General features: G+C 54.5%; 11 protein-coding genes across 11 annotated transcripts; 4 read left to right on the forward strand and 7 right to left on the reverse strand.

Moving 5' to 3' along the window:
- Positions 1–267: 267 nt before the first annotated feature.
- GLOTRDRAFT_35963 (uncharacterized protein) lies at positions 268–1,330 on the forward strand (the record flags this gene model as incomplete). The annotated part of the gene is made up of 5 exons (XM_007864684.1): positions 268–440; positions 493–529; positions 582–602; positions 688–780; positions 830–1,330. The coding sequence occupies 5 exons, from the start codon at positions 268–270 to the stop codon at positions 1,328–1,330; spliced, it is 825 nt and encodes a 274-aa protein (XP_007862875.1).
- A 650-nt stretch (positions 1,331–1,980) lies between these two features.
- GLOTRDRAFT_126920 (uncharacterized protein) lies at positions 1,981–3,040 on the reverse strand (the record flags this gene model as incomplete). Its single annotated transcript, XM_007865417.1, has 2 exons — positions 1,981–2,329; positions 2,382–3,040. The coding sequence occupies 2 exons, from the start codon at positions 3,038–3,040 to the stop codon at positions 1,981–1,983; spliced, it is 1,008 nt and encodes a 335-aa protein (XP_007863608.1).
- Positions 3,041–3,571: 531 nt separating this feature from the next.
- On the reverse strand, positions 3,572–5,932 carry GLOTRDRAFT_114856 (RCC1/BLIP-II protein). The gene is made up of 7 exons (XM_007865418.1): positions 5,449–5,932; positions 5,172–5,400; positions 4,885–5,108; positions 4,410–4,829; positions 4,237–4,352; positions 4,012–4,179; positions 3,572–3,959 (listed from the first exon to the last, which is right to left on the reverse strand). Exons 1-7 carry the CDS (start codon positions 5,748–5,750, stop codon positions 3,613–3,615), a joined length of 1,806 nt encoding a protein of 601 aa, XP_007863609.1. The 5' UTR covers positions 5,751–5,932; the 3' UTR covers positions 3,572–3,612.
- Positions 5,933–6,068: 136 nt separating this feature from the next.
- Positions 6,069–6,770, forward strand: GLOTRDRAFT_35646 (uncharacterized protein; the record flags this gene model as incomplete). Its single annotated transcript, XM_007864651.1, has 2 exons — positions 6,069–6,180; positions 6,259–6,770. 2 exons carry the CDS (start codon positions 6,069–6,071, stop codon positions 6,768–6,770), a joined length of 624 nt encoding a protein of 207 aa, XP_007862842.1.
- A 586-nt stretch (positions 6,771–7,356) lies between these two features.
- On the reverse strand, positions 7,357–11,530 carry GLOTRDRAFT_91843 (uncharacterized protein; the record flags this gene model as incomplete). Its single annotated transcript, XM_007865419.1, has 7 exons — positions 7,357–8,494; positions 8,547–8,773; positions 8,834–9,039; positions 9,094–9,549; positions 9,599–9,989; positions 10,038–11,394; positions 11,436–11,530. The coding sequence occupies 7 exons, from the start codon at positions 11,528–11,530 to the stop codon at positions 7,357–7,359; spliced, it is 3,870 nt and encodes a 1,289-aa protein (XP_007863610.1).
- Positions 11,531–12,270: 740 nt separating this feature from the next.
- Positions 12,271–15,812, reverse strand: GLOTRDRAFT_137151 (uncharacterized protein; the record flags this gene model as incomplete). The annotated part of the gene is made up of 4 exons (XM_007865420.1): positions 12,271–13,386; positions 13,441–15,296; positions 15,348–15,415; positions 15,498–15,812. 4 exons carry the CDS (start codon positions 15,810–15,812, stop codon positions 12,602–12,604), a joined length of 3,024 nt encoding a protein of 1,007 aa, XP_007863611.1. The 3' UTR covers positions 12,271–12,601.
- A 1,843-nt stretch (positions 15,813–17,655) lies between these two features.
- On the reverse strand, positions 17,656–19,373 carry GLOTRDRAFT_72842 (SHQ1-domain-containing protein; the record flags this gene model as incomplete). Its single annotated transcript, XM_007865421.1, has 6 exons — positions 17,656–17,843; positions 17,898–18,360; positions 18,415–18,548; positions 18,601–18,847; positions 18,887–19,235; positions 19,299–19,373. The coding sequence occupies 6 exons, from the start codon at positions 19,371–19,373 to the stop codon at positions 17,696–17,698; spliced, it is 1,416 nt and encodes a 471-aa protein (XP_007863612.1). The 3' UTR covers positions 17,656–17,695.
- A 259-nt stretch (positions 19,374–19,632) lies between these two features.
- GLOTRDRAFT_126926 (uncharacterized protein) lies at positions 19,633–21,442 on the forward strand (the record flags this gene model as incomplete). Its single annotated transcript, XM_007865640.1, has 6 exons — positions 19,633–19,644; positions 19,693–19,906; positions 19,962–20,696; positions 20,769–20,976; positions 21,032–21,339; positions 21,396–21,442. 6 exons carry the CDS (start codon positions 19,633–19,635, stop codon positions 21,440–21,442), a joined length of 1,524 nt encoding a protein of 507 aa, XP_007863831.1.
- A 52-nt stretch (positions 21,443–21,494) lies between these two features.
- GLOTRDRAFT_36418 (ribosomal protein S2) lies at positions 21,495–22,462 on the reverse strand (the record flags this gene model as incomplete). Its single annotated transcript, XM_007864711.1, has 2 exons — positions 21,495–22,207; positions 22,264–22,462. 2 exons carry the CDS (start codon positions 22,460–22,462, stop codon positions 21,495–21,497), a joined length of 912 nt encoding a protein of 303 aa, XP_007862902.1.
- Positions 22,463–22,563: 101 nt separating this feature from the next.
- GLOTRDRAFT_72847 (heat shock protein 70) lies at positions 22,564–25,010 on the forward strand. Its single transcript, XM_007865422.1, has 8 exons — positions 22,564–22,681; positions 22,734–22,783; positions 22,842–22,980; positions 23,034–23,231; positions 23,288–23,720; positions 23,772–24,229; positions 24,280–24,458; positions 24,514–25,010. The coding sequence occupies exons 1-8, from the start codon at positions 22,629–22,631 to the stop codon at positions 24,840–24,842; spliced, it is 1,839 nt and encodes a 612-aa protein (XP_007863613.1). The 5' UTR covers positions 22,564–22,628; the 3' UTR covers positions 24,843–25,010.
- A 77-nt stretch (positions 25,011–25,087) lies between these two features.
- On the reverse strand, positions 25,088–26,473 carry GLOTRDRAFT_114864 (P-loop containing nucleoside triphosphate hydrolase protein; the record flags this gene model as incomplete). Its single annotated transcript, XM_007865423.1, has 5 exons — positions 26,327–26,473; positions 26,197–26,275; positions 26,055–26,134; positions 25,297–26,008; positions 25,088–25,246 (listed from the first exon to the last, which is right to left on the reverse strand). The coding sequence occupies exons 1-5, from the start codon at positions 26,416–26,418 to the stop codon at positions 25,088–25,090; spliced, it is 1,122 nt and encodes a 373-aa protein (XP_007863614.1). The 5' UTR covers positions 26,419–26,473.
- Positions 26,474–26,487: the final 14 nt, after the last annotated feature.

Genomic DNA, 26,487 nt, shown 5'->3' on the forward strand with positions numbered 1-26,487 from the left:
TGGCTGTCAAGAGCGCCGGCCGCCAATGGCCGACAGACGAGACAATCATGGAAGATTTTCCCGGCACCGGCCGGCCATCCGGGACCCTAGAAGCAGCCCGCTTGGCGTTGGTATGGTGGTTGCAACGGTAAAAGCAGGTCTCCTAAAACCCTTGTCGTCCCCCCTTGCTCGTCCCATTCTCGTTTCTCATTTTTGCGGCTCTTCAGCCAGCAGCCACTCGCTCGAACGACGCTCACTACTTATATATTGTTGACGATACCTTGAACAATGCGGTCCTCAGCGATTTTTGGATTGTCTCTGCTTTCCGTGCTCCTGCCTTTCACCCAGGCAGCCCACGGAAGCCAACGTCGGCACAACGCCGTCGCTCACCGTGCTCGGGGCGATGTGCAGGTCCACAAGCGCACCGACAATGCTCGGTTCACGTACTATGCGGTCGGACTGTGAGGCGCATTGTCTCTGGGCGGGGAATGCGCTGGCTGACTTTGATGCTAGGGGTGCTTGCGGTCAGACCAACGTCCCCAGTGACTTCGTAAGTGACTACGCCCGATATGGATTATAGCTAGCCTAATTCCTCGGCGTAGATCGTAGCTCTGAACAGTCCCGTAAGTACACGATCGTGTTTGTCCCCGAGAACCGCATCGTCTAGTACTGCCCCTTGGAGTTGCATAACTAACTGGTAAATTACAGATGTACGGTGATGGCTATCCGGGCCCTAACTGCTTCAAGAGCATCACCATCACTGCCAACGGCAAGACGACGCAGGCCACCATTATGGACGAGGTATATGCTGTTTAACTCGGTATGGCCCTATTTACTGAACTCTATGCAGTGCCCCGGATGTCCCTACGGAGGCTTGGACTTCTCCGAAGGTCTCTTCAAGTTCTTCGCTGACGAGTCTGTCGGTGTCCTGTACGGTTCTTGGTGGTACAACGACGGCTCCGGTGGAGGAGGAAACAACCAGCCCACCACTTCCTCAAGCCAGTGGACTCCCCCCACGTCCACTTGGGAGCCCCCCTCCAGCACTTGGACGCCTCCCACCACCTCTTGGACCCCTACGTCCACCTGGACGCCTCCCAGCAGCACCTGGTCGCCCCCGTCTTCTAGCAGCACCTGGAGCTCGTCCTCCAGTTCATCCTGGTCTTCGTCCAGCTCGTCTTGGAGCTCTAGCTCCAGCTCCAGCTCCAGCTCGTACACTCCTTCCTCGACCAGCAGCACCGTTGCTGCTACGCCGACTGTTTCCTCTACTCGTTCCGACCCTGAGAACATCAACGGCTTGAACCAAGTTATCATTGGCATTGGCGGAATGATCGTTGCTGGCGCCCAGGCTTAAGCGGGGGCGGAGCAAGGATTGAGCCTGGAGATTTTTGGCCGTTCATGCCCGTTTGCAATTATATATACCCTGCAGTTACTTCTCGCATTTATTCAACCCCTCCCCCCCGCACGCTATTCTTCTTGCATGCCTTGGCACATAGTATTGGACACCGTCGTGGAAGGCTCTCATCAAAATTAGGACCCAACCTTATTTTATTCCCTTTCCACCTACGTATTACTGGCAGCAGGTTGTAGTAGACCCACTGGGGAGTGTTTGAGGCACGGATCTTTTTGTTTACTTAGTGCTTTCTGTAATGAAAGTGCGTGTTGGGATTCTGGGAATGTAATGTTTCTGTCTACTATTGCTATCAACACGCTAAAGACCGTCTTGGGTTCACAATTCAACGTCCGTGGAGGGATACGCAAGGAATTGGTTATGTCAAGCAGAATACAAGAGGGTACAGGGCAGTTTATGATTACACAGGCTTGATTCGTGGTATGGACAACTGAAAAAGCAGGACAATGGAGGATACATCGTCGGCAGATCTGTCAGACTTGACAGCAGAGATAATTAGCACTTCGCATAGCAACGAATCAAATGCGGAGAATGAAGGGAGAGCATACTGACGCGCCTCGGAAGGGCGTCTCAAGAGCAGGCGAGCGGAATACTCAGAACGCTTGAACCAAAAGCACGTTCAGCCCCATCTGCTTCACGACCTGTCTCGGAACCCTCTTGTCCTTATGTCTCAACTCGAGCATTAGGGAGCGCTTGTTGGGGTGCATGGCCTGCCGGAGCGCGGCCTGGCCTTGCTCACGCATGGTCATGTAGTCCCTGATGTTGAGGAAGACGGTGGACTTGATGAAGGCCTTGGCCTGTCTCAGCGACCGGGGAAGGTCGGGGAGGGTCCAGAAGGAAGAAGGAGCGGACGGCGCATATGAACTTGAATAGAGACCAAGCTCGATGATTAACGCTTGCATTAAGATAAGTTTGTCACACGAATTCGGGTTGGAGAGGAAACTGCAATGAATGTCAATAAATGGCATCGGAGTGGGTAACGGCTGCTACGCACCGGTTGATGTATTTCCTCGCTTCGTCGTACGCTGGCACCAAAGCGTTGTCGTCCCCTTTCTCGGAGACATCGTCGACGATGCCACGCTCCCCGAGCCCCGCTGGCTCGTTCTCCTTTGCTTTCGGAGCCTGGCGTTTCTGGGCTGGTTTGCTGGCCTTCTTCTTCTTGGTAGGACTAACTTGGTTGACGACGGGCGACAGAGGTGCGGCCTCTGACTCGGAGGCGGTGGTGTTCGCCGAACCCGTCCGGCGCTTCCTCCTACGCCTCTTCTGCGAGGGAGAAGCCGAAGTCACAGACGCCGCTTGGCTGGCGATGCTCGCAGCAGGCCGTGCCAGGCGGGCATGGCCCTGGGAGACGACGTCCGAGCCGATCTCGCTGAACGAGAGGCCAGACAGAGCAAGCGACAAATCCTGCTCGGAGTCCGATGATGAGAGTGTGGGCGACTGCAGAGCGCTCCCTGTGATATAAGACCAGTTGGCCTCGGAGCCTGGCGATCGGACCATATCCCGCCTCTGGGACAGGACGAAGGCCTCGGGGCTCCATACTATCTCGTCCGATGCAGCATCGTCAACGACTGATGGGGGGGAAGAGACGACGTCGAACGAGGAGAGGGAGGTGTCCGACGTCACTGTGTTCGTGCGGGTGATTCGTGCAGCCATGCTCAAAGGCTAGCAGGGGAGAGAAATGAATGAATGTCCGTTACTACGCCCCCCGCCCTATATTAGACTGCGGTATATTTCTGGGAGATATGATGGCTTCCACTCACAAAGGTCGACGATCAGTCAGGAATGGATGGAATAGATTGTCGCTCCCAGCCAGCAGCAGGCTTCACGGGAACTGCGCGCGGGCGTGGACGCAGGATTCGCAAGGACCACTTGGCAGGCCGCTGCAGCTGCGCTTGGATCGTCGTCGGAGACGCTGGCCTGGCAGTCCTCGAGACCGTCGCTGACGAACCCGAGGCAGTCTGCTGAGTGTGTCGAGCTTATACGCACGGCAGCCTCATGCCCAGAAGGCGGCGAATACAAGTAGAAACGATTGCCCGCAGTAAGGGCTGTACTCATGCCTGTCGCCAAGCGCCGGTTTAGGCCGCCGGGCATCCGGCATGGCGGTATTTCTGACCGCGTTGCGCCGAATAACGAGCGCCTGCTCCTGCAGAAGAGGGGGGAGAATCTGCACATGGCTGCGATAGACGATACGTATAGACAGGCGTGTATCAAAACAGGACAGGCGATCAGCATATCCTCCAGTACACTATGCTGTTTCCGTATCCTGCCACAGCACGTTGCTCGACGTCCACTCCGCGCTTCCACAACTTGCCCGAAAGGTCTTTGACGTCCGCCTTGCTCTTCGCTAGGATGAACCGGCTCCCGTCAGGCCTCAGCAACGTGGTGGGGACGGCGAGGCTCGAGCGCTTCCCGTTCCCGAGCTGATAGTCGTAGTTTGCGCCCCAGACCATCACGTCCCTGCCGCTGCCACCGGGGCCGTTTTCCGTGTCGAGTGTAAGGACTACATGGCCCGTCGGAGAAATCGAGATGCTATGAGGCACTATGGGCTGGAGGTTTTCCGTCTTCTCGCTGACTATAATGAGATTTCATTAAGTATCACGGAGGAAGAGTTCCGTGTCACTCACATTCCAGAAGGCCGCTGACGTTCTTTGCACGCGCCGGCTCGACCTGAGCATTTCTGTACAGAGCATTACCAAGCCCACCCCATTGTCCATTACCGCACGCGAGGACGTCGACAGTCTGCATCGCCGATCCATCGGTACGCTCGACGGTAAATAGGGTCAGGTCACCACCTTCGAACTCCGTTCAGCAATGCTTCGATAATGAGATATGAGGGAGGCATATTCTACCTGCAGAAATGCTAGTACATCTAGTGCTCACGTCCTTGGGGGCAGAACGCCATAAGGCAATCTCGGTTGGCTTCGTGATCGTGTCTAATGTCACGTCTCTACCCAAACCGATTTGGCTAGAGAGAGGGTCAGCACCGACAGTTGCACCACATAATCCGAGCACGTAGACATACCCATACTCGTTTGCACCCCATCCAAGGACCCTGCCATTGGCGGTCTTCACGAAACTGCTCCGCTTCCCGGCAGCGATCTGGTCAACATCGATGCCCCGCAGCGCAGGCACTTCGAACAACTTATCACAAAAGCGTATATGCCGGTCGTCCACAGCGTCCAAGTTAGACGACTGCGTCCGCGCGGCCGCAGGCCGGCTCAGGGGCGACGATTTGGAGAACGGATCTGCCAAGGACTTGGGGATCAGCTCGACAGGGAGGCGGGAGGGGTTGGCGGGGTCGGAGGAGTAGTCCGGGACGTCGAAGGTGCGCACGCCGAGTTGGCCGTGCGAGTTGGCGTTCTTGGTAACTGGGTGCGAGAAGACGCGGCCAGAGGAGGTGAGGGCCAGGAGGTGGTCAGCACCGGCTGAGATTGAGATAAATCTGTACATATAACCGGTTAATATGAACGCATATATGCTGAAGCAACATAGCATACTTTTCTCTGCGGGACAGAGTCTCATTAGGCGTGAGTTCGGCGTAATGCTGAGGGTCATCCTGCCCGCCGAGCCATCCGCCGAGAGACAACCAGGAGGAGCTACTAGATGGCTCGGAACTTGCTAATGACTCCTGGGCTGCTGCGTGCGAGGACAAGACATAGACTTCTCCAGAGGCAGACAGAGCAAAGACACGAGAGTCCGTCAGCTGCAGTTGAACGATGTCCTGGAAGAGATGGTACGCCTCTTAAGTACTCAAGGTTAGTATGACGGCTATGGAACTGCTCACCTTGCCTTGCAAAGTCTGTTTCGGAGCCCATTCCTGGGACCTGGGGTCAGACGGACCTGCTCCGAAGAAGCCGTCGCCCCACTGGTAGACATCGCCACGAGCATCCACGCAAGCGGCATGTTGTTCATGTAAAGCCAAGTCTCTCAGTGCGACATTCTGCAGCCACTTGACCGGCGTCGGCATACGGACAGAATCTATCTTGGGGGTTTCCGGAGAGATCACGTTTGTTCTTCGGAATTCAGCCAAAGGAGTACAGGTGGATGAAATGACCACTCACTTGTTCGAGCCCCAAGTGAACGAATTCAGCGTTCCGTCCGGGCCCACGTTCGGTACCGACAGTGCCGCCAGCTTTGCCTGATCCAAAGGGCTCGTCGAATCCAGTGCTGCAGAAGCGTCAAGGTAAAGAGCGTCATGGTTAATATACCAGAGGGTCCCTGCACCAAGTGCAAATGATGCTCCTAGCAGAGCGGTCTTGGGCGCCTTGGAGAGTTGACGGGCTGACTGCGCTACTGTTGAGGTGCCATACTGCCTAGACACCAAGGAAGTTGCTTTTGCGACGCGTAATGAGTTCCGAAACATGACCCGAGACGAAAGTGAGATTGAACAGGAATGCGGGGTACAGGAGAGCTCAGCCTCCCGAAATTACAGATTCCAGTCCGCGACGAGTCTGATAGATAGCCAGTCAAATAATTCTCCCCAAGACGCTGTTGCAGACCGGATTACCAGCAGAGAGCCTAATCGTAGAGTATACAAAACGCGTCGAGCAAGAGGACTTGCAGGAACATATTTCTCGAGCAGGAGGCGTGACATTCACGTGCCGGTCAAATGACGCGCGCCAATGGCCGAGTGCGCGTTACCCACAGCGTCACGGTCCTGCAGCCAGAGCATACATTTACCATGGGCGCTGCATCGTCGAAAGCTGCCCGAAAGCTACCCAAGGAAAGGCCGACATGGGCAGGAGCAAGAGCACCTGCCCCCAGTGATCCTCTCCAGCCCCAGCCGCGCGACCGTTCGCAGAATGTGAGCAAGACTCTTGCGAGCGAGACCAAGGACGAAGGTGCGTGCACTGTAATCGCATCCAAGGGAGTAATATTGAACGTTAGGGTCCTAGAGATAACGAGGGACGCGATTGACCCCCAGTTCATGGCCAATTTGAGCCGACTTGGCGCCGTCCGCGTCGACCACCACATGCAAACCGTCCGAACCGTGAGTGGATTGAATCCTACTCTCAGATACTTCAGACGTGACAACCGTCAGGCGGACAGCATCAACCGAGGCTTCCAGTCTAGACAACAATCCGACGCCCAAGCCGCTTCCTCGCAGCCCGTGCGCAACCGGCTCCTCGCGCCTGCACTCAGTGCTCTGCTGGAGGAGCGTAAGCACGTCACGTCTCGGCAAGACCTGGAGAAATTGGCTACTCAGTACGCCGTGGACGTCGACAAGCTGGATCGATTGGCTCGGTATGTCAATAGCCCAAGTATAGATGAGACAACCAGGACCAGAGTATTAGAGAACGACGAGGAGCGGATCACGGTTAAGGTCAGTACTATGTTCCTTTCGCTAGGGCATGCTCACATCTCTACAGGCAACCTGGATTGAGCCGCGGATACAAGGATCATGAGGACTGCTGCAACAAGAACTCGTGTCTCCCGTTGTCTGTTTTAGTCGTCGATTCCGCGGACCTTACATCCCTATCTTCTCTCGTAGGAAACATCACGCAGCTGCACGAAAAGTAAAAGCAATCCCATAATGTTCCCTAATACAGACTGAATGTCCCTAGCCTACTCTGTATGCATTTACTTACAAGCGGCGTCACCACCGTTTGGGTCTATAATTCAAGACATGCGTTACAGCCTCCCGTACTTGTACAATTGTCTCGACCACCGACTCTGCCGAACGGAAACAGAAAAAAGGGGAATAGGAAAATCTTGCAAGCCGGTCCAGCATCATCAGCAGCGACGACCCATCTTCGCTCTTCGCCGCCACCAGAGATGAACGAATGTGATGAAAGATCTTGCTCTCTTTTGCGCCAGGAGGGTTGGGGGTATAGATAGCGTTGAGCGACCGCGGAAGTAACCCAATAGCAATATTCAAGTGAGATTGGAGATGGAGGCCTATGGACAGTAATTGGTGTTGAGATCGTTCCACGTGTAGGAGGTCGTGACAGCGTCGTAGCGAAGGTCGTTTACGCGTGGTAGGTTCCCATGTTCGCGGGGTTCTGTTGATACACTTGATACATGTAAGACTGGTAGAGTTGAGGAGACATAGATTGAGGGGGCATCCCATTGTAGGCGGGCTGCGCCATCCCTAGCATGTTTCCGGCCTGCGCGAGACTGGGCGACTGAGCACCGAAAGGCACAGAAGACACGGGGCTCGGCGACATAGACGGCATACCACCATTCCGACGAGTTCCATTTCGCGGGCTGCTAACATCGGGGGAGCGCAAGGCGAAGGGATTGAATGGATCAGATGAAGGCGAGAACGCGGAGTTGGGCTGAGATTGACGACCACGACTCGAGTTCTGGTAGGAGGGGTCGATCTGCAGCTGCGGAGGACCCGACTGAGGGTTCTGTCCTCCCATCTGCAGAGCAGCCATCATGGACGCCAGACCCTGATCAGTGGATGGGTAGCCCGAAGGGAGACCTGGCATAGCAAAGTTGTTCTGAGGGGTGATCTTCTTGTTCGATGGAGGCATGTTGTTGTTGTAGGTGGGCTGGAAGTTAGGGATGGGCAGTCCAACTTCCTCAATCAGCCTGCGGTATGCCTGCGTCGCAATAACCTTCAACTCGAGCAGGACTCGCTTAGTCGCCTCGATATACTTCGGCCTCTCGGATTGGTCGATGAACGGACTGGTCAGGACTTTATGAACGACAGCAACACCGTTTACCTGATCACCCAACACATCCGTCAGAACGTGGTCGTTGGGAGAACAGAACAGGGCATCGACGATCTGGCGCGAAGCATTCGGTTCCACCTTCTGGTTGATGATACGCAAAACGGTAAGGGACGCCAACTTGTGAGTGCAAAGGTGAGACAGATGCGGCGTGAACCGAGGTGCCAGAAGGTTGTAACGCGAGGGGAAGCCGGACGTGTCAAGCAGCCACGTGAGGAGCAACGCTCCATTAGGATTTGTCGCCAGCGGGATGGAGTTCAGCACGATGGCAGTGGCAACACGACGTTGCTGGCTAAGCGAAATATGAGAGCTTTCGAGGCAAGCCCTCATACTGCGAGCTCCGAAGCGACCTTGAGCAACCTCCCACAAACGGTCCACCATTCCATCGAATATGAACTCGTTGGCCGGAGGGCCAAACCGGAGGCAACACCTGGTATCCCAGTCAGAATCTGTGCTGGACAGACACAGTTGGCACAACTTACTGAACCACATAGTTCCCAAACTGATCGAGCAACAGCGGCGGACCGTAGGGTCTCAGGTTTTGACAGATAAGATTGACCTCCTCCGGAGTCTGCACGCATTCAATGATTTTCTGGGCCGCCCATGTACCATTTTTGTGGATGCCGATCATTGCGAGGTGAGGGGCGATCCTCTCCAGCATAGCCATCCTAGGACCAGCAGAGCACTTCTCGAATAATTTTTGCACAACCTAAAGAGATAAAGAGCCAATGATGAGCATGTGTCCTATAGCACAAGGACATAGCCGTACTGTGTTTCCCAGCCAGTCGGACGCAAGATCCACTATTTCACCGTCCAGGAAATCCGCAGCCACCTGATCAATCTCTTCAACACTGATGGTGTTGGAATCCATCCTCTTGCGCAGCTCCCTAAGCTTGGAAGCGTCCCAGCGGCGATGCTGGGGCCTTTCGGAAACGAGAGGGATGGTAGTGTAATACATTGTGGGAGGCCGGAATTCTGCGAAAAGGTCTAAACTCCAGATGCAGATTTAATCGAGGGAACGCAACTCACCCGCAAGAGCCTGAATGTCAGCTTCAGCGTCGGCCGCACCGCCGCTCAGCTCCCTCATAACCATCTGCTGCTCCGTCACTGAGGGCGACCAACCAGCAGGCTTCGGCGTGCCATCATTGACGTATGCAGCATTGTGCGCTCCCGAGCTGATCAGACTCAGGAGTAGGTTGGATCGATAGTTCTCCAGTGATCCGCTAAGTACTTGCTGGTCCGTAGGGATGGTCGAAGCGCCCTTCACCCCGCGCAAAGCGTGGATCGTAGCACCAACGCTCATGTCACCAACACCCTGTACATTCAATCCTGCAGCATCGTCCTGGCCAGCAGTGCCTTCTTGACCGTTCTTAACAGGTACCTTGGCGAAGCCGATGCGGATGGCACCGACGTCGCTGCCAAGCACATCACGGCCATTGAGAGCTTTCCTCGCCCTAACTGCATCATCAAGGCGCTCGAAATTGACTAACAGAGAGCGTCAAAAGAAAGCTCTGCAAAGATCAAAAGCACTCACTGAAGCCGCAATTTTTATGGGTCAATACTCTGGCCGATTCGATAGGCCCGAAAGGACTGAAGACACTGAGAATGGTAGCAGGGGTCGTAGTGGAGGGGATTGAGCCAATCCAGAGCGCCCTAGTGGGCGTCGACTGCAACTGGGCATCCATGCCTGCCAACCCAGCATTGTTAGAGGTGCTCTTGGATGCGGTTGTACCAGTAGGGGTAGTTGCGGTGCTGCTGACGTTCGTGCCCTTCGCGGGGGCGACAGGGGCGCTGTCGGCTTTTCCAAATCCTATGCGTACAGTCTGTCCGTTGGGCATCCCGATATTGCCACCCAAGCGGTTGAGTACGTCTTCTTTCGCGCGAATCGCATCACCCATGTCAACGAAATTGACAAAGCCACATTCCTACAATGCAAATGAGAATATGAAAGCGGAAACTGTCAATATTCTCACCTTTTCCGGGAGCAACCTCAGACTCTCAATGGCACCGTATGGAGCGAATACATGGATCAGTTGCTCTGCAGTGACAGAGCTGTCCAGGTTCCCGATCCACAACGAGCGCGTCGGCGTCTGGATCTGAGTAGACGAGTTCTCTGACTTGGGCGACACCGCGCGTCCTTGATTGTTGGGAGCAAGAAGGTAAGGCGACGCACGGCTTCCGACAACGTCTCCATTCGGGAAGTGCACGGTCGGAGAGACACCAGAACGGGGGGTCGTCGCCTTGTCAGACTTGAGGATACCCCCGGGGAGACCGTAACCAAGATTGGCATTCTGGTTGAGAGCCTCGTTCGCATACGGAGACTGCTGCGCATCGGCGATGGTGGCACGCCGCTGGAGGCTCCGAACGGGGTCATCCAGCGTCCCAACAGAGATGGCCCGTGGCCTGGCAGACTGGTTCAACAAATGATCAGACTGCCTGAAGCCTCTTGCAACCATGTCGGACGGGAAGTAATCGCTCTCCCCCATGGTATCTCTGTAGGAATCAACGCGAGCGCGGCCATAGTTGTCGTACTCATCCAACAGCTCCTCTTCTTCCTCTGCGTTGGGTGTCGAGAGCAGTGAAGTTCCAAGGGTACCCCTCAAGCGATAGGGGTTCGACACGGTACTTGCACGGACGCGAGAGGGACCGAGGTTACCGGTGATAGCAGCCTGGGCTTGGGTGCGCAATTCCGACATGGTGGCTGCCGGAGGCCGACCTTCATCTAATCCAAGATAATCCAAGGTATGCACGTCAAAGTCATCGGCTCCTGAATCCACCGAGCCGACAGAGCGCAACTCATCAAGCACGGGAAAGCCACTGCCACCGCCGCTGTTGTTGGGCAGCCAGGACGATCCAAAGATGGACGAGCCGAAGGCATTGGAAAGGCCACTGGACGGCAGCGTGAGGGAGCCCGACCTGAGACGACTGTTGCGCTCTGTAGCGAGCGTGGAGGCAGGGACCGAGGAGGCAACAGAGGCAGCATGTCGTAAATTAGGTCTCACCGGCGTGCCGTTACCCGCGGATTCGTTGCGCTGCTCCATGAACGACTCCGTCGAGGGAGCATTGCTGCCCAACGAGTTGGAAGCGGCAGCAAAGCGTTGAGCGGCAAGCGACACGTTGGAAGGTAAGGTTCCCGCCCTTGCCCTCCTAAAACCGGCCGGATAATTAGTTGGAGGCAGGGTGGAGTTGTCCACCGACGCTGAGCCAGGGGAGCCAGCGTCATTAGGAGGGGAACCGCCAGAAGCTAGGGCGCGCAGCGCAGGAGGTCTGTATCTCGCTGAAGCACCGCCCACTGCCCCCTCAGCCTGAAGTTCCCTCGCTCTGCAGGCTCTATCAGAAGACAATCCCATGGATGCACCAGAATAACTCACCGTTTAGCGTACGCAGCAGAAGGGGCCGGAGGAGGGGTCTTCCCAGAAGAAGCCCTGGGAGAAAAGTTGTTGTCCGGAGCAGCGAGAGAGGACATTAGAGCCTTTAACGAAAAACGATTAGGTATTACGAATGTGCTGTTGCGGACGCCTGCCCGTTGCCAGAGTTAGCGATCGTCGAGAGAGTGGGAGACAGCCCGGTGGATGCGTCCTAGAGCAGCGACGTGTGGTAACTACGAGGAAGATAGGTGGTCGTTATTAGGTGCCGTCTAGCCCGGATTTTGGAGGTAAGGAACAGAATTTTCAGGGCGAATATGAACAAACGTCGCCCGAACTACTAAGGTAGAGGTAGCCCCCAGAAAATAGTACTACTAAGAGGGAGAAGGTGGTCAAGAGGAGAGACGTCTCTGCCAGGTCTGCGACTTTCCAACTCCGCCCCTTATACTGTTGGCGCTGGGCTTCGAATTCTCAACCCCTCTTTGAACCCGCTCTTGCTCTGCGCCCATCAGCTTACATTTGATTCTATCTTTACATTCCAATCGCGCTGCAGCGACCAGCACTATCCCCGAGGCTGCTGGCCATCTGACCTCGCCCGAGTATATCCTCGACGTCGCGGTCTCTGGTGGGAGTCCACAGACGGCCCCGAGGACGGGCGTGCACTCTTCGGGGGATGCAGTTTTATGCCGAAAATACGGCACAATGACCCTCGACGTAATGATGCAAGTGAGGTGGCGGAGGCCGGAGGACCCGTTCTGCCATCAGCGCTCGCCGAGGCCTTGTAGATCCCGTCCGCTTACCGCCGAAGCCCTGCAGAATACAAGTAGCCTACATACGTACTGTACAGTGGCTTCATTTATTCGTAATAACGTATCATACAGCGACTAAACAGCTTCGAAAGTACTTTCTGAGGGGAGAAACGAACCGAGACCCAAGAATAATATTACGACCGCCCGCAACAAGACGCGGGCGGGAGGCAGCGGACTCGTCAATCATCGAGGCGAAGAACCAACAAAAGGAGTTCTGTGCGAGGAAACGAGTAACTGATACAAATCTAGACGGTTGAAGACGAAGGTCATAAGTGATTCGAACAGAGACGAGTGAGAAAACACGAATACAGTGAGAAACGATAGGCTAACCGAGTAGGGATTTCGTAAGTTAGACATTCTGAATTATGAAAGCGAACCACGGGACGCCCTCTTGCTCGACCGCGTCCGAGAGCGGGCTGCGATGGCATTTGCAACTCGCTTGGAGCGCCGAAGCGGTCGCTGTTGGCGGCGGGCGGGCTTCTCCTCCTCAGCAGGCTCGGACTCTGCACGCTCCTCGTCTTGATCCACCTCGGGAACGTCCTTCGCCGAGGCGCCATCATCCCAATCAGGGGCGGCACACAAGGTATGGAACATCTCTTGCTCAGTCGGGCTGAGGGGAGTCTCGGCCAGACCAGCGTCTTCCTGGAGAAGAGGACCACTGGCGGTGAGCAGCATGTACGGCGTGTGAACCGCCATAAGGTGGTCTTCAATCTTCCACTCATGACTCTCCTCCATATCCCACGGATTCGAATCAAATGGATCCTTCGACGACGACGTCTGTAATCGAAGTTCCAGGGTGGAGCGGAAGTGCGGGCCGAAATGATTAAGTAGGCGCCGATTAGGGTTCGATTTGTGGAAGTCATGCAGAGCCTTTGGGAAGCGCTCATACAAGACGTCCGAAAGGAATATATCGAGCGGGGCGCCAGGCAAGGGATGCTCGCGAATGAAGCTCTGGGCAGAAGCCAGAGGGACCCATGTGCCGAGAATAATGGGCGACCCACGGCTGATCACCATGGCATTAGGTATTAATTTCGTAGCGGGGAGAGGAGCACCGATGTGCTTTGCGATAGGCGACAAATTGACGAAATCCGTGTCGATTCGTCGTAGTAGTGATGATATGCCGAGCGTCATTTGATAAACGGAGATGCCTGCCAACGCAACAGTCAATATATTTGCTTCGGGAGTATTTTCGGGCAACGTACCCTCAACTTCAGTAGCCCAAACGGGAGGGTTGCATGGTTCACATGTGCGCACCACAACAACTTGAGGCTGTACTGGCTCACTCTGCTGTTTGATATCCGCCTTGAGGGGGACGATGCGAGCAGCCGGGCTCTTCAAGGGCTCCGGTGAAGTATCAGTGCGAACAGATGCGGACAACGAGGGTGATCTCGAGGAATGACTATCATCCTCAGCCTCAATCGCCATAGCAGCATGCTCAACCACGGGATGCGGCGACGTGGCTGCAGGAGACTGCTGAGCTTCGGCTTCGGGAGAGTCGGAAAAGTTGTCTTCAGGTAGCGGAGACACGGATGCTTTCACCGTAACGTCACCAGATTCCTCGCTATCCTTAGCGTGATATTTGCCTCGATCCCATTCATCGTCCTCGAAGTCTCGTGGATGAACGGAATCAGGGCCCAAGAGCTCTGCATCCGCCCAAGACAACTCAGTCGATCGCCGCAGAGCAGCATAGTTCTCGACAGCAATAGGAGACAGGGCAGATAGCGGGGTCAGAGGAGACGCGCAGTTGAAATCATCTTCATGCTCGACTGCAGATGTCGCAGGCGAAACTCGACCAAAATACTCCTCTTCCTCCTGCTTGATACGGATAGCATCCTCCAGGCAAGGCGAACTGGGATCCCAACTAGGGCTTCCCTGTTGGTCCCAGTCCCAGAAATTCAGTGCCTCCAGTTTGACGGGCGGCACTTCATAATCTGTGATACCTGCGGACTCGGCAGCCGCTTGGGTTATGATTTTCACAATCCTATCCGCATTGTCGAGATGCTCCCATGCGTCGAGCATGCCTCCGACGTCCGTGGGCTCCTGCTTGACAACAACGCCTTCGAGGTGGTCAAGAACGGAGCGGACAGACGGGGATCGAGGACCCGGACTACGAGCGTCCGTGTCGGGATCTTCTTCGTCTTCAAGATCCCATTCCATGTCATCGTCATAGTCCCAGCGATTCCCCGTCATGCTGGTGTGGAAATCTTCGTCCTCTTCTGAGTCGGGCGGTGGCGATGCATCACTGTTGGCGACAGAAGGTGAACGTCGGTAGTCCATGTCATAAGAAGCGCATGGATGACTGTAGCGAGGCGTCGCAGCTGGCAGAGGCTGCATAGACCATTCCTCTTCTGGCTCCTCGTCTGACTCAAGTTCGTCGTCATCAGAGGAATCCACAGACATTTCTTCGTCGTCGTCATCATCCTCTGCCGACTCCGATTCTGACTCTTTCGACAAGTCGATGACACTCTGGGTTGGCTCTGGTGAGCGACTTTCAGCAGGCGCAGGGGTAGGTGCAGACGTGGACGGAGCAGCAGAGGACTCGGGCGATGAGGATACGAGACTAGGCCTAAGGCGCAGAGTCAGTTTGATTTTGGGAGGCCTTCGTTCTTCTTCATCACTCGAAGATTCCGAATCCGACGCTCTCTTGCTTGCGCATGAACGGAGCGGCCTCTTACGTTTCTGTCCACACTGAGCAGCTCTCCTAGCCCTGTCTCGCTCTCGTTTCTTCTCCCGTGCGTCTCTCGGCTGCTGGTCCACTTTCCCATTCTCGTTGTACTCGCAAATTCGAATACCCGCCCTCGCGAAAGGGCATGGGGCACCAGCCGCTTTACTCAAGTACCACACCATAGTACCCTTCCGGAAGTTTGTAACCCTCTTGTCCAGTGGACCTGGGCAATGGGCACCGCCGGAACGGGAGTGGAGTGCTTCCACGAGGTCGTCGTCAGAAGGCGTACCTGAGAGAGGGTGACGAAGGAGAAGGGGATGATCTTGCTGCGCCTCGCAACGTTGCATGTGAGCACGGATGTAAGTCGTGATAGCCTGTCCGGCTGCGGACGCACTGCAGGCCATGAGTCAGGTATGACGCGGTGGGTTAGGGTCAAGCACTCACTTCTGGCAGCTCAGTCCAAAGCGAAGGGTCATTTCAGCAAGGTCCTTAATTGTCATCGCACGATTATCCTAGGGGCGGGAGATGTCCGGAAGTATGAAGGGCGCAAGTTAACAATAGACCAAGATGACATCAGGAATGTAGGACACGCACAACGGAGAGGAAGCAGCGGCCAATAGCAATGAATACTTTACTGTTCAAATCATCTGGGTGTAGCATAACGTGAGGCGGAGGAAAGGCAGGCATATCAGGCTTGGGTGAATCATGTGGCATAGGCTTGGACTTTGGGCCGGCTGTCGGAGCAGGGCGTATCCTCCGGGGTGGCGGGGGCGGATCTGGGGACTGCCTGAGACGAGCCGAGGGTCGCATAATGGAATTGGACCGGGTTCGAGTGCCATACTGGTGCGACGCAGCCGAAGAGTGGTGGTTGTCAACCGCGTCGCGTTGGGAGGGGGAGGGGGCGGGCATAGCGGCCATGTTTCATAGGCACATGAACGAGACGAGCGTTGAAGAGAGCGTCGACCAGCGAGATGAAGGGCGAGGGGCTGCAGAACGTGCGGGACAGCGACGGCGGACAAAGGGGAGAGGGCAACAAGGGGACGGAGAAGAGGCGAGTGGGAGAGGAACGAAGATAGAAACGAGTTTTCAAAGGCAGACGATCTGGTGCCTCGGCTTCGCGCGCCTAAAATGACGTTCCCAGCCTTCCGTTGATGCTCCTTATCTGCTTACGTCAGCCCCATATCAACCTGCCAGCGCATCACTTTCGCTAAAAATGCGCTAAGCCTGTCTCGAACTCGGCGCCGACGCGACTGAGCGTCGCAGCTGCCAGCGTGGAGGGCCTGGAGAGGGGACGCGACGGCGAAAGACCTCCACAGAGTTCTGTGCCACACACGCGTCTCCTGCTCGCAATTTTCCGGTTCATCCAAGTAAAGCCTGCCTGATGCCCGGATGGCATCATATGAGGCATCATAAAGAATCACGGCCCTATTTCTTGTGAGACATGCAGCAGGCTAAACGCGTCTGAAAGCCGCTTACATTTCTGTCCTCCTTTGCCCATTTCGAGCCCTCTATGGGCCGCGTTCTCGAGCGAATCCCCCACCAGATCTGCCCTGCTGAACAATTTTCCGCCATCCTGCTTCGCAGCCCTCCGTGGCGTCAGGGAAACCAACGTAAATCGAGCTGAGCAAATGCCGTACCGGTTAGGAAGTTTCCGGGCGGAGGGAACCTCCACTTCATAACCACGTGTCCGCGAGGATCCAATAAAGCTGTACACTGCGGACGAGAAGGGGTTTGTCAGTCCTTGGGCCTTTGTCCAAACAATAGACTCACCACATAATGCGCAGTCTGCTATTATGCACCCTGTCTCGCAGGATTCGCGGACAGCAGTCCTGCCACCGGCCAAGAATATCCATAACGCAAGCACCCGGACTTTCCTCGAGTCACAAATCGTGCAACACGCTCCACTCGTGGTATCTTGTCCAGCACGCCGCGGCCGAGCGTCACTAGTGCGTCCAGTGACCTCAGGATACGATCGACATAGGATGTGATCGTGGGTGTTTATCGCCATTCAACGAACTGCCGTGCGATATCACTAGCACTCTCGGAGTCGGAGCGACTCGATGGGCATCGACTCTATGGGAGAGACATGGCCGGTGTGCATGATCGGGCCAATACTCAAAGAACGTGGAGCATCCTTTCACGCGAAACCGAACCTGTTGGGACGGTCACATTTCCATTTGACACTCTCCTCCATGACGACCTTTGCAAGCAACGTACCTGCACCATCCTATCTTTTCTCTCCTTCGTTTCTCGTGATATCTTGGATATTCAGGATTTTTTGCGAAAGCCTAGGACGGCAGGAAATCGATCAACGAGAACGAGCTGCAGCTAGATCCGCCACAATCGTCTTGCTCGATTGAAACGGCTGGATAAAGCCTTTGTCCTTGCTAAGTCGACCTCCTGAGATTCTACGAGTGCAAGTAGCCGGCGCTGAGAGAAGAGAGAGGGTGCCGAGCTGTACGTCGTGGACGAACTGTGAGCAAGCTCTCGAGGACGTCGGAATGTACAGGTCGCACGTGGCCTCCACGGACCGTCACGGTAATCAGGACGGTGGACCAACTTGCAAGGTCTATCAGCCACAGACAGGACTTCATGGTCACATCGATTAGCCTTGGCTGTTCCAGGAGTAGGATTACAGGTGTTCAGACTGTCCTACGTATTGGACCTAAGGGCATAGAATCTGGTCGAGACTTCTTCATATGAAGTCGGAGGCGTCGCCAATACTATGTGAGGAAGGATAGAGGAAGTACAGGCCCAGACAACTTATGTCACTACTGGAACGTCGTTCCTGCCTACTCAAGGCTCTCATCGTCGCTGTCGGGTTCACGGCCTCTCGCCTCCCGGACTGCGTCCTCCAGCTCCTCCAGATCCCATCCAATCATAGCTTTCTCCATATGCAGCAGTTCTACTCGGTTGCCGAGGTCCTTCAGGACGTCATCACTAACATGCCAATCAGCCCGCAGCCTGGAACGCAGGGACGCAGCTCCTCCTCACCTTGCATAAGCCTGCACCCATGTACAGAAATCATCCACCCATATTTTGCTGTAGACATAGTAGACGTCGTGATGGTCCAGTATGTGCTTCATCTCAAGCAAGCATCTCGTCACGACTCGTTTGCCCCCTGATAGGAAGGACGCGACGTCTGAGCGACACGCTTCTGCCAGAGCCCAAGACCGGTACAGGGGAAAGGCAAGGGACCGGCGGTACAATGCAGCAAAAGTCGTCGCTAACATTGCGTCTGCAAAGTATGGCGAATGGACATCCGCTGGTGGCTCAGCTGGGGTGGCGCAGTAAGGAGGTGGATCGAGCGCGGAGAAGGCAGGCGTGAGCGAGCAAATTGTCCAGGCGCTCTCAGGCGTCGGGTCGTGCTGCGTCGTACGTGATTCATAGGCATAGCTGAACAATAGCGTCAGCAGAGTCAAATACAGACATTGAGTCTGAGCCTCTGTCGCCAGATCTATGGGTAAGGTGAGCACAGGCAGGTTACTTTGGACATCGGAGATGCGCTCACACTCTTTCCGAGGCAGACGGAGCATCATAAGCTGTTCATCATCGGAGTAAGAAAAGGATTCATCCGGAAGAGCTGTGTGCGGGTGCTTCCATGCAATGAGCTCCTGGATGTAATCGTCTTCGGCGTAATCGGCTCTGACAGGGTAGGTTAAGGGACATAAGCGAGGCGAATTGACGCGAGGCCTACATATAGTGTTCTTCATCCCACTTCTCCTCCTCGTGCTTGATGCGGCGCCTTCGACGTTCGTGGGGGAGACACGTCTCGGCATCTCCGCCCAATTCATTGACTTCGTTCTCAGTATGCTCGACATGCACGAAGTAGCCAGAGTACATGTTCAGGAACCCGTAAGGCCTTTTTGTAGACGTCTCGAGCGGCGGAAGCGGCTCCGGGACCGTCTGAGGGAGATGCCAATCATTTTCGGCAGCTAGACGACCTGTCAACAATGGCCGGCTGCCTTGTGATCAGTGCTTACCTTTCAATATTTCTTTTTGCTCTAAACTCAGCGCGTGAGTCTTCTCCAGAAGCTCGTTGTCTTCGGGATCCTCGGCTCCGTCGGAGCTCAGAACCTCGATGGTCGGGGCGGGCCTCTGAACCTTGCTCGCAGGAGGAGCTAGGAGCTTCGCAAGGAGATCGAGGTCCTTGAATTCCTCTCCCTTCACCTCCTTTGTCAATGTTATAGTCAAACGCCCGGTGCTCGGGTTATACTCCGCAGAAGAGTGCTCGTCCTCTACGACACGGCCGGGGAAGTTGAGACGCAGGAAGTACGGATTCACGTGGACGGTTAATAGCGTATCTTCGACGTGGGTCTCTAGTTCCGCGGCCTACTTAATTAGCAAGGCAGTTCAGCCCTGATATCGAGCATACATGAAATTGCTGAAACATACCCGAATTGAGGGGCAATGAATTGAGACCACCACCAACGCATCTGTTTGCGAACAGGAAAAACGGGGAGTGATCATATCGCTGATCCGGTCGGTATTTGCTTGTTACGAGCGAGATGCGCAATGCAGTGAACTCGACAGATATCAAGACGCCGGACACTGACTGCAAACAAGCAAGTGAGAATCGCGCAAGCAGATCTGACTTGGGATCTGACTCAGTCGACCGGTCGCGGCAAAGTGCATCTGTCGCATCCCAAAGATGCATCACATCTACCGTTTGCTGCACAGGGTCAGGCTTAAAAGGCGGCGTGTAGGCCAGGGCTAAGGTATCTCTGTCATGGATACTTCAGTGAGTTTTTGCAGCACTGGCTTGGGACGTTGCTGACTATGTCTATAGAAATTGCCGGCGTACCCTTCTCTGGAAACAGTGGAAAGACTCATTATCAAGGAGAAGCAGGGGAACTGTGTACCCGTCTACGTCGAACTACCTGCCGACCTTCTGACGCCATGCATCGCATATCTGCGTATAGCGAAAGACTCGAAATACAGTTTTCTGCTAGAGTCCGTGATCGCAGGCGAGAACATTGCACGCTATAGTTTCATTGGTGCAGGTGAGTGCGTATGATCATATTCATAATCTGATGCTCTAAAGTTGCTTGAATGCAGACCCACTCAAGGTAATCAAGACTGGACCCAACGAGGATATCAAGGGGGACTCTATGGTCGCATTGCAAAAGGAACTCCAGAGCTACAAGTATGTCAAACTCCCGGAAGTCCCATCGTTCACTGGGGGAGCAATCGGCTACATTGCGTACGACTGCATACAACACTTTGAACCCAAAACCGCGCGAGTGTTGACCGATCCATTGAATATCCCCGAGACGGTGTTCATGCTGGTCGACACCCTACTAATTTATGACCATCTATTCCAAAACCTCAAAGTAGTCGCCCACGTTTTTAGTCCGGGTGACGCAGGGGCGATGAACCTGGCCTTTACGTATCAGACTGCAGTTGCGAAGATACGGAGGCTGGCCAAAACGGTGCTCACCCAGGGGACACCCGAAGTCCCTCAGGGACCAATTACCCTCGGTGGAGAAGGTGTCTCGAACGTCGGGAAGGAGGGGTATGAACGTTTTGTCACCAACTTGAAGAAGCATATTGTGGCAGGAGATATCATCCAAGCAGTCCCTTCCCAGCGGCTCGCGCGCCCGACGGCGTTACATCCCTTCAATGCGTACCGGAAGCTACGGCAGGTCAATCCGAGTCCTTATATGTTTTACTTGGACTGTGGGGATCTGCAAATTGTTGGAGCTAGTCCTGAGACGCTATGCAAGGTGGAGAAGAACAAGGTATACAATCATGCGATTGCGGGTACCAGCAAGCGGGGTAAGACTGCTGAAGGTGAGAATCATTGCACTTACCATTGCGTTTTGAAACCCACGTAACATCTACGGACGTGTCGTTATTCAACAGAGGACGAGAAGTTAGGGGCTGAGCTCCTCGCTTCGGAGAAGGACAGGGCGGAACACATAATGCTTGTCGATTTGGCCCGAAACGATGTAAATCGCGTCTGCGATCCGAAGACGGTGAAGGTCGACCATTTGATGCGACTGGAGAAGTTCAGCCATGTCATCCACTTGACGTCTCAAGTCTCTGGAATGCTCCGCGAGGGCTTGACGCGGTATGCACTATGCTCCGTGCTTGCGGAGGCCGCTCACTGATACAAAAAAATACAGGTTCGACGCTTTCCGGTCAATATTTCCCGCAGGGACAGTTTCTGGCGCACCGAAGATCAAAGCCATTGAGCTCATCTATGCGCAGGAACAAGAACGCCGCGGTGTCTACGCTGGTGCAGTCGGACACTTTGACTTTGCGGAGGACGAAATGGACACTTGTATCGCAATTCGGACCATGCTCTTCAAGGACGGCGTCGCATACCTCCAAGCCGGAGGGGGCATCGTATTCGATAGCATCGAAGAGGATGAATACACGGAGACCATCAATAAACTGAAGGGTAACGTGAGAGCCTTGGAGGAAGCCGAAAGTGCGTCCAACAGCGACTCGCTGCCCGATAATCACTGACAGGAGCTATTCTTGCAGAGTACTGGCATGATATTCAGCTTGCGCAGAGCAGTCAAACGTCATGACAGGAAGTTGTAGTCATTATGTACGCTATAGCAGATAGTAAAAGCAACCTGTTCAGAACCGTGGTGATCTCTGGGAATTTTGGAAACGTTTCTTCTCCCTCTCCTCCTTGTTAAGGAGAACTCCCTCCCTGCCAGCAACGCTGAGAACCCCCACAATCAACTCCGCCGTCCGTGTGCTCTCGTCGTTAGCCGGGATCGGGTACATAACGATTCGAGGGTCGACATTAGAGTCGACGATCCCAATTGTTGGGACATGTTCGATAGCACATTCTCGGATAGCGTGCATATTTGCGATCGGGTTCAGGAAGACCACCAGGTCGGGCGTCACTCGATCCCGCAGCACGTTAGAGCCGAACATGTGCACCTTGTTCGTCAGTGTCCCTGGCAGCCATTTCTCCCCGACGTAATAGCCTTGGTCTTCCAACCTCTCAGCCGCTTTCCGGACTGCAGCGCGCAAGTCTGGACGCGTACCAACGAACACGACAGTGCCGTCCCCTACTGTTATCGACCGGACGAGGTTCGCTGCGCGCCGTAGAAGGGGTAGAGTCTGGTCGAGATCGATGATGGTAATACCTGCTCGTACTCCATAGGCATACGGGATGAAGTTGGGGTTCATCAGGGTCTTAGAGTGCCCGAAGTGAGCGCCAGAAGCGACGAGGGCTGAAAGTGTGAGCTGGGACGGCGCGACTGGTCGGTGCAGGGAGTGATGAGGTTGGAACGTGTTATCTCTAGTCTGTGTCGAGCCATACTGAGACATTTCTTCGTCTAATACAAGGCCAGTCAGCTTTACAGTTACTCGCGCAAGAGGTTACATAGCGTACAGAGTGCTGTACGGGCTACTCTCTGCGCCTGGAACTTCACCCAGTCTTCCGGAGTTTCCAGCGGAACCTCCTTGGTATTGAGGGCATCTTGGGCACTGACCGAGCGTGCAAATATCCTTGACGATATCCGCGGCTTCACATATTTCGAGGACCTGGCGGCGGCCAGCCACGGCCTTGCGATGGATGATGGACTTGCCATAGAGCGGGCAAGGAGTGGCTGTGCCAAAAATGGACGCGTGCAGGTGCTTACATCAGCTATCAATCGAATTTTTCTGGTCTTCGCAGACGCCGTCCTCTTCACCCCACCATCTCCGGCTTGCTTTTCCGTTTCCCTCTCTTCCTACTTTACCTTCCCGTACATAAAAATGGAGGACGTCTATGAAGGCGCTGTTGGCATCGACCTCGGCACGACTTACTCGTGAGTTTTTGCCCGCAATTGGTCTGGATTCTGTGCTGAGCTCCGGACGAAGATGTGTCGGTGTCTGGCAAAACGACCGTGTCGAAATCATTGCCAACGACCGTGAGTAGTTCCCAGTTTTTATTGGTTTCTTTCCTGACTGATCATGTTCTTTTTGCAGAGGGTAACCGCACAACACCTTCATATGTCGCTTTCTCCAGCGAGGAACGTCTGATTGGTGATGCCGCAAAGAACCAGGCCGCCATGAACCCCCGCAACACCGTCTTCGATGCCAAGCGTCTCATCGGTCGGAGATACGAGTAAGTGGGAGCGTGAATATACCGGTCTCTACGCCCATTGATCACGGTTGCAGTGATCCTGACGTGAAGAAGGATATGACGCACTGGCCTTTCGAGGTCGTCGAAAAGGACGGATCGCCCTTGATCAAAGTCCAATACCTCAATGAGGAGAAGACCTTCACCCCTCAGGAGATCTCCGCCATGGTACTGACGAAAATGAAGGAGATTTCGGAGGCTAAGCTTGGCAAGACCGTGAAGAAGGCTGTCGTTACGTGAGTATAACATCTCTCCCGGCCCTGTGCTGCGCATCTCATATGTTTCTGCCCAGTGTTCCCGCCTATTTCAACGATTCTCAGCGGTTAGCTACCAAGGATGCGGGCGCTATTGCCGGTCTCGACGTCCTTCGTATCATCAATGAGCCCACCGCCGCCGCCATCGCGTACGGTTTGGACCAGAAGGACAAGAAGGAGAGGAATGTCCTGATCTTCGATCTGGGTGGTGGAACCTTCGATGTCTCGCTACTCAACATCTCCGGTGGGGTGTTCGCCGTCAAGGCTACTGCCGGTGACACTCACTTGGGTGGTGAGGACTTCGATAACGCGCTTCTGGAGCACTTCAAGAAGGAATTCCAACGGAAAACTAACTTCGACATTTCGGAGGATCCTCGTGCTCTGAGGCGGCTGAAGAGCGCATGCGAGCGTGCCAAGCGCACTTTATCTAGCGTCACCCAGACTACTGTCGAAGTTGACTCTCTTTATCAGGTTCGTGACAAACTTATGTGTTCACGATCTGAGGCTGACTCTTTATCCTAGGGCGAAGATTTCTCTGCGAACATCACCCGTGCTCGTTTCGAGGAGATCAACGCAGCAATGTTCAAGCAGACTTTGGAGCCAGTCGAGCGTGTCCTCAAGGATGCCAAGATTCCGCGGGAGAAGGTCGATGACATCGTCCTTGTTGGTGGTTCTACGCGTATCCCGAAGATCCAGTCTATGGTTTCGGAATACTTCGGCGGCCGCCAACTCAACAAGTCCATCAACCCCGATGAGGCTGTTGCCTATGGCGCTGCTGTCCAGGCTGCCGTGCTAACAGGCCAGACGTCAGACAAGACTGCTGACCTCTTGCTCCTAGATGTCGCCCCTCTGTCGCTCGGCGTTGCCATGCAGGGCGATGTCTTCGGTGTGGTTGTGCCCCGTAACACTCCAATCCCGACGAACAAGTCGAGAACCTTCACAACTGTCGAGGATAACCAGACTACCGTGACTTTCCCTGTGTATGTGTGTCCTTCTTAATGGTGGTATTATTCAACTTAATTTCTCTCAGTTACGAGGGTGAACGGATGCAGTGCCGTGATAACCGTCTGCTCGGTGAATTCGAGCTCACTGGCATTCCTCCGATGCCCCGTGGGCAGGCCGAGCTTGTCACGACTTTCGAGGTCGACGCCAACGGTCTCCTGAAGGTTTCTGCCATGGACCGCACATCCGGCCGCAAGGCTTCGATCAGTAAGTCCTTCCTTTCAGGCCACTTGCGATAGAGTACTTACCTTCCTGTTATCAGCCATCTCCAACTCCGTTGGCCGTCTGTCATCAGTAGAGATCGAGCAGATGATCAAAGATGCTGAGCAGTTCAAGCAGGCAGACAAAGACTTCTCTGCCCGGCATGAGGCGAAGTCCGACCTTGAAGCCTACATCCACCAAGTGGAGAACACGATCACCTCTCCTGAGATCGGCATGAAGCTGAAGCGGGGTGCTAAGGCCCAGGTCGAGTCTGAGCTGGCCAAGGCCCTCGAGAAGCTTGAGATCGAGGACTCGACTGCGGACGAGTTGAGGAAGGCGCAGCTGGGCATCAAGCGCGCATTACAGAAGGCTACCGCTGGTATCCGGTGATCTTTCCGGTGGAAGCTGGGGTATCGCTGTCACTATACTTTCCTTGTATCCATTCATGTGCTTTTGCTGTTAAAATGAAGCATCACCCGCTTTGTTTGAGATGCGCCCTGTAATATCGTCATGACCAACCTCGGTGTACCGTCAGAATTTTATTTCCTTTGGCTGCACTGCATCGCAACCGCGGGCACACTAATCGACATCATTGGCAATCATAATGTAAGTACGAGACGCGCGCGGAGGGTGGGTCATGAAAGGGCTTTGTGGATGCGTAGGGCTACCTCCAAAATCCACAACTCCTCATCTGCGCCGTCGCATAACGCCTTGTCAGCTTCGGCAAAGACGAGAGCACATCGAGCTTTCTGCCGGGCAGTTATAGTTGGGTGTAAAATGACGAGGTCGTGTAACTAAATGCGAATCATTAGTCCTCCTGCATCTACTGCCCGTCTGCACTTACCTGTGAGAGCAACTGTGAGGCAGAATATCCTTCTCGGACTACTTCTTTCACTTTCTTCCGTATGGCATCAAAGTTGGACTTGCTACCTGAGCCAGGTGAAGGATCAATGTCCATGTCGTTCGTGCCCTCAACGCCTAGTGTCGCTACAAAGTCATTAATCACTACGTCTGGCACTACCCCAGCGATCTCCTGTATGTCGCGGGCAGTGATAGGTGTCGGCGGAACCGTTGAAGATGATAAACGGGACGCTGACTGAAGATATGTTATTGACCGACGTAAGTCACCTTGGGAGGTGTTGATGAGAGCGGATATGACATCGGGCGACGCATCGACGTGCTCGCAAGTCGCAATATGGGATAGTCGGCTGGATGTCGAACCGGGGTCAAGGGGTTTGAAGCGGAATTTCGAGCAGCGGGAGGCTAATGGCTCGATGATTCGGGTCACATAATTGCAAACCAGGCAGAAACGGGTTATTCGTGCATAAGTCTCCATTATGCGTCGAAGGGCAGCCTGGGCATCTTGGGTCATTGAGTCCGCCTCGTCCAGAATAATGATCTTGTATGGGGGGCAGGGATAAGTCTTGCCATCCGAGGAGACAGCTTGTGCACGGGGAGTTTGGCGAGCGAAGTCTTTGATCTTCTCCCTTACAATGGATATTCCTCGTTCATCAGACGCATTCAGTTCTAGGACGCGCGTTCGGAAGTTGTCGGGCCTTCCTCGGCGATCAGATAGGTTATGTTATTAACTTAAAGACTTACCCAAACAGTTGCCTCGCAAGAGCGAGGATAGTAGAAGTTTTGCCGTTCCCCGGAGGCCCATAGAAGAGCATGTGTGGCAACTAGTATCGGTGCAAGGTTCAAGTTAGCTTTTGCTAATTCCGTAATAGAGACAGGAACATGCATTTGTAGACAGTAGGGATTTCTGTAAGACCGCTACAGTATGTTCTTGCGATGTAACATCGTCGATCGTTTTCGGCCGGCTGGAGGCCTAGTTTCCAGATGCCGTGAACAAAATATACCACGATACTCACTATTTCTCGACCCAGGGTTGAAGCTGTGAATCAGCCGCTTGCTTCTGCGCTTTGCTTTGCCTGGGTGCTTGAGGCTGAAAGAATTTATCCATGAGTTCGGTCGGTGTGCCGAAGGATGTGAGCAAGTCGCGATGCAGCGCGGCGTGCGTCTATGAAGCGCG

The sequence above is a fragment of the Gloeophyllum trabeum genome (assembly GCF_000344685.1).
Source record: "Gloeophyllum trabeum ATCC 11539 unplaced genomic scaffold GLOTRscaffold_00003, whole genome shotgun sequence".
Lineage (NCBI taxonomy): Eukaryota > Fungi > Basidiomycota > Agaricomycetes > Gloeophyllales > Gloeophyllaceae > Gloeophyllum > Gloeophyllum trabeum.